Source organism: Rousettus aegyptiacus, unplaced genomic scaffold (assembly GCF_014176215.1).
Source record: "Rousettus aegyptiacus isolate mRouAeg1 unplaced genomic scaffold, mRouAeg1.p scaffold_m13_p_12, whole genome shotgun sequence".
In the NCBI taxonomy this organism is placed as follows: Eukaryota; Metazoa; Chordata; class Mammalia; order Chiroptera; family Pteropodidae; genus Rousettus; species Rousettus aegyptiacus.
In genome coordinates, this window is record NW_023416287.1 from 2,985,136 (window position 1) to 2,994,899 (window position 9,764).

General features: G+C 52.8%; 1 protein-coding gene across 1 annotated transcript; it reads right to left on the reverse strand.

The window, feature by feature from the left end:
• Window positions 1-4,793: 4,793 nt before the first annotated feature.
• CUNH20orf85 (chromosome unknown C20orf85 homolog) lies at window positions 4,794-8,979 on the reverse strand. The gene is made up of 4 exons (XM_016124857.2): window positions 8,856-8,979; window positions 7,371-7,452; window positions 5,882-5,983; window positions 4,794-5,045 (listed from the first exon to the last, which is right to left on the reverse strand). Exons 1-4 carry the CDS (start codon window positions 8,921-8,923, stop codon window positions 4,884-4,886), a joined length of 414 nt encoding a protein of 137 aa, XP_015980343.1. The 5' UTR covers window positions 8,924-8,979; the 3' UTR covers window positions 4,794-4,883.
• Window positions 8,980-9,764: the final 785 nt, after the last annotated feature.

Genomic DNA, 9,764 nt, shown 5'->3' on the forward strand with positions numbered 1-9,764 from the left:
TGTTTAGAATTAGTGTTGCTGTGGTATATTCTCTGCACCAATAGCGAGGCCTTCCTCTTAGGGATGTAGCTGTTCCCTTCACCCTAAACAGCCCTGGCCTTTGTCTCCTAATCAGATTCGGGCTCCTGCCGGAATCGGCGTGACCCGAATAGCGAGTCTTATTGATCTCAAATAAATGCTGCCGCCCCTGACTCTGAAAGGCCCGTTCGCTTAGGCCGATACCTAGGATGCGGATGCAGCTTCCGCAGTTTGAAGGCACACCTTCCCGAAGGGCGTTGCAGGTACTTCCCTGGAACAGAGCTCCGCTCCCGATGGGGACGTCACTGTGGCCCAGGGGATGTCCCCGAGTCCTGGAGCTCTTCAGAGCCCGGGGGGGGGGGGGGAGCAGGGCTTTCCTGGAAGTCATGGGTCAGTTGAGAAAGAACCTGGATTTGTCACCTATTGAGAGTAACAAATTACCCCCAAGCCGAGTGGCCTGAGACACGCTTCGTGATCTCACAGCGTCTGTGGGGTGGGAATCCAGGTGCGGCATCGCTGGGTCCTCCGGGCCAGAGCCTCCCATGGCTGCGGCGTCTGGGGCCCCCATGGGGCAGGACCGGCTGCCCGGCTCATCCACGAGGTGCTGGCGAGTCAGCTGCCTATGGGCTGTTGGCTCAGGTTCTCGCTCAGGTCCTCGCGAGCTGTTGGGCATCGTGTCCCTCAGCCCCTGGTCACGTGGACACCTCCACAGAGCATCTCATGACAGCTCTGGCTTCGTCAGAGGGAGGGAGAGAAACGGAGCGGGAGAGGGGAGGAGAGCTGCAGGGCGGAGGTCACGGCCTTCGGTCACTTCTGTCAGAGTCTCCTTGTCAGAAGAGAGTCACTGGGTGCCGCCCACGCACAAGGGGAGGGGACTACACGTCACACGTTTGGCGGCAAAACCAGAACCAAACAAGTGAGTGGCTCCTTAGAGTCTTAATTCCGTTGGGTGTGAATATTCTTATGTTCTGCTACAAAAATGTTAATGGATTTAATTTGCGGGGCTGCCCCAGACCTCGCCAGAAAGATTACGTAATATACAGTAGACATACTTTCTAAAAATCTACAAAGTCCTAAATTCTCAGACACCTGTCACCCCAGGCTCGAAGTCCAGTGTCCGTTTGGACAGTTTACTTGGGTGCGTTTGAAAGAGCAGGATTCGTGCTTTCTGATAGCTTTATTCTGTTGCGTTGTTTTCTTATATTTCAAGCTAGGCGTTTCTAATTCGTCTTGGTCTGAGATGCACTCATGACAGTCCATTCCGAGTCCCCAATGCCACGATGCTCTGTATCAGAGGCCACTCATCTAGAGCGAGGCCCACCTGGAGGCCCACCTGGAGGCCCACCTGGAGGCCCACCTGGAGGCCCACCTGGAGGCACATTGCTACGACGTGTTTCAGCAGCATGCACACAGGCCTGCCAGCCTCGTCTTGGCCTTGGGAATGTGGTGGCATTTTACGGTGTGCGGTGACATTTAGGAGCCCATTTAAACATCCACGGAGAGGCTGCTGTCCGTATATTAAATGTCAAGTTTGAAATGGTCTGGGGTCACGGAATCCTCAGTGTTGCCCACTTGGATTCTCCACCGAGGCCACGGGCTAGACACCTGTGCTGTTAGGAGCCTCAAGTGTGGCCCGGGTTACCGCGGTCAGACCAGGGGGTCCGGTGGGGGTGCGGCGAAGGGGCGCGGGGATGTAACTTGATACCTGCAGAAATGCTGCTTCATTTTAATTTTTTAAAAAACAGGAACACGTATGTGTTTAGTGGGTGAATACATTATCAGAGGCAGAAAAAAACCCAGTAACTGAGGTTTCTGAGTTGTTGGTGGGCTCGTGAAACCTACGTGTGACAAGGGTGAGAAGGAATCTGTGCTTTAGTGTTTTAAGAAGTAGTTTTAAGAGGTGTTAAACACATATACATAAACGTGGAGTAAGTCTCTTTTCATTTAAAGGGTAGCAAAAAGCATCAAATAGTTTTCTAGAAATTTAAGTGCACATGTCTGCTCACTGTCCAAGGACATGTGCATCTTCAGACTTTGATTTGAGTCTCTTAGTTTTTTAAAACGAAATTTTAAAACGGGCAGTCTTCATGCTGTACATTACATCCCCAGAACTTCCTGGTCTTATAACTGGAAGTTTGTACCTTTTGACTCTTTCAGTCCATTTGTCCCACCAGTCTGACCAGTTTGTTCTCTGGAAACCACCAGTCTGTTCTCTGCTTCTATGAGTTTTTTGGGTTTTTGTTGTTGTTGTTTTAGATTCCACACATGAGTGAGATTATACAGCATTTGCCTTTCTCGGTCTGAATCACTTTACTCAGCGTAATACCTTCAAGGTCCATCCATTTTCCTGCAAGTGGCAAGATTTCCTTTTTCATGGCTGAGTAGTATTCCGTCGCATATATACACTTTTTTTTTTTATCCGTTCATCTGTTGATGGATGTTTAGGTTGTGCGCATAGCTTGTCTGTAGTAGTAAATAACACTGCAATGAACACGGGGTGCAGATATCTCTTTGACGTAGGGATTTCCTTTCCTTTGGGTGTATGCCCGGAAATGGAATTGCTGGGTCATGTGACAGCTCTATTTTTAATTTTCTGAGGAACCTCTGTACTGTTTCCTATAGCGGCCTCACCATTTACATTCCCACTATGGGGTTTATCTGAGAGCCTTGAGGAGCTGCCATGGGTACAACGTTCCTGTTCCTTCCGCTGGCACACAGGGGACCGGAGGGGCAGGGCAGCTTTGGAAACCTTCACGAGCGAGCCTTCCGGTCTTCCAGAAGGTTCGGCTGTTGACGCAGTGGCGCGCCCGCTCAGCCCGGCCCGGACCCTGTGGATGCATTGGTCCAGTGTCTGCCTCCACTGTCACGTGGCCGCCCGCCTGTGTGTGTCTGCGTTTGTGTCTGTGTGTGGGTCTCCCTCCTCTTATAAGGACACCGGTCCTGTTGGGTTAAGGGTCCACCCTACCCCAGCATGACCTCCTGTTCGTTTCAGTAATTACATCTGCAGTGACCCTAGTCCTAAATCAGGCCTCACGCACAGATCCCGGAGGGTGGAGCTTCAGCATTTCTTTTTGGGAGACATGATTCAAACTATAACACCTGGTTCCTCCCCCCCCCCACCCAGAATCTAAAGAGCTGTGACATTTCTCCTTTAAATGGGTGGCAGGTGGCATGTCAGCGATGATGGCTGTGGGATTTCTGGTGTCTGTGGCCCCTGTGGCTTGCGTGGCTCGCGACAAGTGTGGGCACATGCTCGGGGGAATGACAAGGCTCCGTGTAGGGCTGTCGCTCTTGCATTCTGACCCTTCCAGTCTGGGAAGCCCGTGGGAACCTGAGTTTATCGCTCTGGGCAGTGAGGGGACAGAGAGCCGGCTGGACGACTGGGAGCAGCTTTGGCTCTGTGGCTCTGCTCTCAGCACCCGAGTGGCCGGCTCAGAAGGTGCCTGAAGCCAGTCCCCCTCCCCGCCCCCAGAGGAAGGCTGGTCACCTGCACCGCACCCTGCCGACTTTACAGAGATCAACGTCCCAGGCCAGAGCAGCTCGTCCATCAGGGATCTTCTGGGTTAAGAGACCCGAGCCCAGCGGTTGCAGGGGACAGCCCAGATTCGGGAGGCACTCTGTCCCCCCAGTTTTTGGTGTCTGTGATGTCACAGAGTCCCTTTAGAAGAGTGTGAGAGGCGGCCAGTGTCCAGGCTCGGGGGAAGGTTCTGGAGAAAGAATTCCTGGATGGGTAAAGCATGGCCACCTTCATCCAGACAGGACGGTAAGCAGGAGGGTTTGGGCCTTATAAGTGGGTTCCACCAGGCAGAAGTCCCCTCAGGCCACAGTCAAGCCACAGAGGGAGGACCCCATCCCATGAGCGGAGCCGCCCGATCAAGCGGGGGGAGGAAGGAAGGTGTCTCTCTGGAGGGCAGGTAGCTGACCGTGTGCCCCTGCCTAGCCTGCCCCCCGTGTGACGGAGGCGCCACCCTCTGCTACTCAGACAGACACAAACCGGCTTCGAACTCTGCGTCCTGCTCCTCCTCGGGGACGGGCAGGCGGGGCCCACGGGTGTGCGGCGTTTCCTCCCGGTGCTCTTCGGCCAGCCAGACACCCCACGCCCCACCTCCCTTCCTTTGTAGGACCTGGAGGGACACCTCAGGGTCAGCAGTGACCAAGGAGCTTCTGTCAGATGTCTAGGGGTGGGGAGGTGGTAGGGAAATGGCCCGGATGGTAGGCTTGGCTGCTGTGGGAGCTGCTGGTGGGTGGGCAGGTGTGGTGGTTCCGAATGGAGCCCGTGGGGAGCAGCCCGTCCGCTCCCGGAAACCTGCCCTCGGTGGCAAATCCGGGGTTCGTTTCTGCCTTTAAAGCTGCACATCTCCTGGGGAAGGACAGTCAGGGGTCCCCAAAGCGCTTTGTTCCTCCAGAACAGCAGGCCCAGGGGCGTGTGGGCAGAAACGCCTGGTCGGCAATCTCGTTACGAGCGGGGCTGGGGAGAGGCGGGATCGAAAGTGACATTAACGGGCCGAGACGAATATTTTAAAAATTAAATCACATAAAAAAAGAGCCATGCCTAGAACTTCCCAAAAAAAGAAAAAAGAAAAAAAAATTCAGAGAACCAGGTTTGCCTCATCTATTACATTAGCTCAAAACGAGTGTGTTTCGAGAATGTTCTGGAAGGGAGGGACCGATGAACCGAAAGTGTCAGAGGGCTATTCTCTGTCCTTTGCAATATCCCATAAGCAAGTATCGGGGGCGGGGGAGGGCGGGGGTGGGTGGGGCCCAGGGGTGGGTGGGGCCCGTGTCCTCACGGGGACTTGGGTGCCTTCCTCTCCCGGCCGGGCGCCAGGCGCCGGGCGGTCCACCCTTCGGGGCCCGGGCCGGGCTCAGTGTATGCCTTGCTCCGGCCAGCCCAGCTCTTTGGCGTACGCCCCCTTGCAGCTCCTGATCTCATGGTCGTGCTCCAGACACCTGTTCAGGCCCGGCACCCCCGATCTCCAGCCGATGAAGCCCTGGGTTGTCTTCGGGACCGGGGGGGACGGGAGCACCTGCAATGGAAACGCAGGGGCTTTGTCACCTTAGGCCACAGGCACATGCGGCGCGTCCGCGGCGGCATCAGGACCAGCAGGCGAGGCCTGCGGTGGAGAAGCCAGACAGCCAAGCCGGGGTCCCTGTGCAAGGCGCGCGGTCCAGCCGGCCGCACCTGCGGCGCACGTCCTGGAAGCAACGCTCGATTCTCCGTCCCCCAGTGCTAAACCCACCCACTCTCAGCCACCAGGAAAACAGTTTTCATTCGGTAAAGGAGCCTAAAGCGGAAAGATCAGTAAGGTGCAGAAGTACCAAATGCTACAGTCCACACTGCCCTTCAGAAAGTGACGCCGGTATTGTCGGATGGGGTCCCGGCAGCTGTAAAGCTTCCCGCTTTGACGAGGAGGCTTTGTGGTGTGTACACACACACACCCCCAAACTATGGAGACCACAGGAATGAAAAACCATTGAATTTAATTAAAAACCAAGAGGAAAATGGGATTCTATCTGAAATGAAAAAACACAATTTCATTTGTCAGTGCCTTGGATTTTCTTGAAATCTTTGGAAAATGAGGGTAAATGTTTATAGGCAGTTTCCCCCTCTCCATTTGAAATAATCGTCCATTCTGCTCTTACAGGGCGATTTGAATACAGCGCAGAGTATTTGTTCTAAGGGAAGAGCTGAGACAGAGGTTTAATATGCGTGGGGTTCCGGGTTCACGCTTGTTCGGGAGGGGACAGTCCCCAGGACCCAGCGCCTGCCGGGTTCTCGCCTTGGGCAGCTGGCTTCGAGCGCCCGCAGCAAACGCCATTTCTCACTTAGGAAACCAGGAATTGAAAAGGGCTTTTTGCGAACCTTGATGTACTTGTCCACCGGGGTCACCGGCCGGATGCGGAACCGCTGGGGGAGCTCCATTTTGGGCTTCGGGGTGGGGGCTTCTTCTCCATGCTGGATCAGCTGAAACACAGCCCCCAGGGACGGGGAAGCCCAGGCTGAGACGGTGGGCGCGTCCGCTTCATCGTCCCCCAGAATGCCGCAGTTTACAGACGCAGAAGCGGGGCTGAGAAACGCCAGGCGGCTTGTCCCCGGTCACACGGTCAGAAAGGGGCACAGCGGGACTTGCAGCAAGGACCCGCGGTGACCGCCGGCCGTGCGTGTGGCCTGCGACTTATATTCTCCAGTAATAATTTGGGAAAACGTTATAGGTTATGGACTCAAATTTTAAAAAATGCCAGCGAGTTCCCAGGACCAATGAGAGGCCGGTCCCACCTTCCCTTTTAATTTTTAAAGCAGCTTTGAACTCTTCAAAAACCCAATCTGATTACGTATAAAGAATATTAATATAGACTCTTTCGTGCCTATTATATTAATAAGGACTCATTTTATGCATAAAATTTCAAATTGTATAACTACTAAAAAAACTCATTAAGAATAGCATAATTTCATCGCTAGTGGTATGAGGCGAGCTGCAAAGGGGGTTTCACTGCCTTGAATCATGAACATTTTGAACTGCGCAGCATCCCTCTGAAGAAACGTGGCTTCCTTCTGTCCTGACGTAGTTTGAAAGCGTGCAGACAGGTGGCCACCAGCCCACCGAAGCCCACGCAGGCATTTTGTGGGCCTGAATGGCGTTTTACACATCTGAGCTGCTATTCTAGACTCAGAAGATTTGGCATAAACATCTGGATTTCTGGACCGTCTTGAACAGCCGGAATGTGCAGCTGGCTTCTCTGATCGGCAGCCGTTGCCGGGCCGACGGTGGCTATGTCCGGACAGGGCCTGTGGTCTCTTGCTGGCGTCGCTGCCACTGCCCGTTAATTATTATGCCTGGCCCTTTCCTGTGCCTGTCTCGTTTAGGACATACCAAGATATCTTCCCGATCAGCCCTCATATGTCAGGTCTGCCTCACCATGTCATCCTCTCGGATCCTCACGGTCACACGGTGAGGCAGGTGAGGACTGCTCCCCCATTTAACAGACGGGAAGTCTGAGGCCGAGTGGCCTGCAGGTCCGGCCGGCTTCGCCCCGTGGTGCCTGGCTTTATTCGCTGAGTGACTTGGCACTCTTTTGAACTCGATCTCCTCATTAGTGAAATGGGCATATGCACCAGCCTCCTGCACCCAGGGGTGGTCGTGTGGGTTACAGGAGCCGTTTCGGGTGACGCGCCCAGGACATGTGAGCGTGTGACAAATTCGGGAAAGGAAGGCAATGTCAGGTTTCGGGGTTGGTAGTCTTTGCCTGTAACTCTCTTTAATTTTATTCTTGCAAATTACACACTTCATAACCATTTATTCTTGGAAATGGTCGATTCTATATAACCTCTGGGCTCATAAATTTATATTTACCTCCTCGAGGGGGGTTGTTAAAAATCCCCAGTTCTGGGCCCAGTTCTGCCGGGCTTCATTTTCAGCCTTTAGGCGGTATCTCCTGAAAAAGAAAATCCCTAAGTGCCGGATGACATTCAGAAAAGGTTAGAGGAGCGACCCCCAACCCTGCCTTTACTTCGCATTAAATATAATTTATACGTAGTTACCTACGAGCTGAGTTGAGTGGGGGTGTCAGATTTTGCAAACATCTAATGAAACATTTATTTGTTTTGATTTTCAAGTTTCTTTTCCTACTTTGGAATCACAACAGGACCTGGGAACTGGGCATCTATAGCAGAGTCCGTCCCCACTGGAAATGTAACTCAAGCCAAAAGTATGAGCCACACACATCATTTTAAATTTTCTAGCAGCCGCACTAAGAAAAGTAAAAATAAACAGGTGAACTTAATATCACTTTTTTTTTTTGGGTACGAAATCTTCAAAATCTGTTTTTTTATATTTATAGCTCATCCCAGTTTGAAACAGTCACGTTTCAAGGGCTCAGTAGCCACTTTGGTTGTTGGACGGAATAGTCTAAGGGCTTAACTACCGCTGTTAACACTGGAAGGGCCATCTGATTTGGGCCTTGAAGGATTAGCAGGAGTTTACCTAATGAAGGGGGGAGGAAAGGGCTCGCAGGGGGCAGATCTCACTATGGTAGTTTTCCTATTGGGGGTACTTACAGAAAGATATTTAAAAAATCAATCCTTGTATATTTTTATGCCAAATAATACTGGCTTTCCAGTTTCAACAGTGATACAAAGTTTCCTATAAAAATAAAATTACTAAGAGAAACATAGCCAGTTTAAAGAAAAATATGAAATGACTACTATAGGCTTTACAAGAAATGGTAAAAGTCAGAGAGATGAGAAAGGATAATTGAGGTATAAGAGGCAAACAGTTATGGTTTGTTGTTATTAAAATTTACTCAGTGGCATCTAAACTAGTGACTTCCTGTATTGGTTAAAACCTCAAAGAGGTGAGATAATATTTAGCAACTGGAGAGAATGCCAAATAAAAAAATCATTTCAAATGTCTGCCGACCATAAACCTGGTAGAAAGTGAATCTATTCTTCAAATTAAAATTTATTACATAAAATAAAAACAGGAAAAGTAAGAGACAATATAAAGTGCATATGTATCTCATTTGAATTGAACAAAGATTAAGATTTTGTTTCTTTTTTTTTAAATTTGATAAATCTTAAAAAATAAGAACACATCAGTCATTCTCAACAGGCAAAGCTTTGCAGATGGTTATAGGGCCAGATGTGAGATCTTTTGCGCCTTTGTGGCGTGGCTCAGGGGGAGAAGGGCTTTCCCGTCGCCCTCATTCTGCTGTCATCGCCCCCGTTCCTTAAGGACCCTGACCACCTCCAGGACTTGGTGGGGAAACAGAGGTCGCCAGGTGTGCACACGTCAGGTGGGGAGAGCCCAGCCCCCCGGTTACCAGGTCCCTGGCGTTACCAGATCGCGTCCTGGGCCACGAAGTTCATGCGCTCGGCCGCCTCGGTACTCATAGGTTTCTGCGCCATGGGGCCTGAGGTCTCCTCTCCGTCTGCCCTACACTCTGCAGCCCTTGGCGCAGCGTCTCGCGTTGCCCGGGAGACTGGTTGCTAAGCAACGCAGGACGCGGAGGCGGCGCGCATCTGGCGGGGGTGGGGCCGCTGGGCTCTGGCTGCGTCCCTGCGCCCAGTGCCAGCCTCTGCCCGCCTCTGCGCTCTCCGCCCGCGCGCCTGGCCACCTGCCTGGCCACCTGCCTGGCCCCCGCTGCAGCAGCAGCCCCCCTCCCCTGAGGAACGCCGGGGGAAACCTCAAGACCTAACACCCCAGCCTGTAAAATCGAGACCTGTAATGCGAGTATGCGACGAGTGTGCCGACCCCGCGTCCCAAGCTTAGTGGCTTCTGTCGCAGAGCGCGCACCCCCAGACCGCCGCCGCGACTACGCACTGGGGCGTTGGGGCCCCGTCCCTCTGACTTCTGCCCAGAGTTCAGTCCCGTTTGGCCGCCGTTTGAGCTTTGCGTGAGCGCGGTCCAGGCGGCCCTTACGCCGTGTTTGCAGGGCTCATCCAGGTCGCTGCGAGTGGCCCGCGCGTGCTCGTTTCCATTGTGTCCCCTCGGCCGCCAGCCACCTGCTCTCGGGTGGAGTTTTCGGCCACCACGAAAGTGCCGCAGTGACTGTCGCTGCTCGTGGCTTCCGGACAACGGATGACCGGACCTGTGTTGTCATCCGCCCTTTGTAACCCTCCCCGAACCAACCTCACAGGTAAAACCACCTCCAGACTCATCATGCCCCTCCGCATTGCTCCCTCACGGTTTGGGTGCTGGCTTCTTCATTGGTGTTTGTTGACTGACTCATTGACCCTCAAGGCTTCC

Bases quoted from the DNA above. Each gene is read 5' to 3' on its own strand.
- CUNH20orf85 (XM_016124857.2), bottom strand. From the start codon at position 8,923: ATGGCGCAGAAACCTATGAGTACCGAGGCGGCCGAGCGCATGAACTTC. The intron at 7,453-8,855 runs GTAACGCCAGGG...TTTCTTTTTCAG, and splicing joins GTGGCCCAGGACGCGATCTG to GAGATACCGCCTAAAGGCTG. The intron at 5,046-5,881 runs GTTCGCAAAAAG...TTTCCATTGCAG, and splicing joins CGGTGGACAAGTACATCAAG to GTGCTCCCGTCCCCCCCGGT.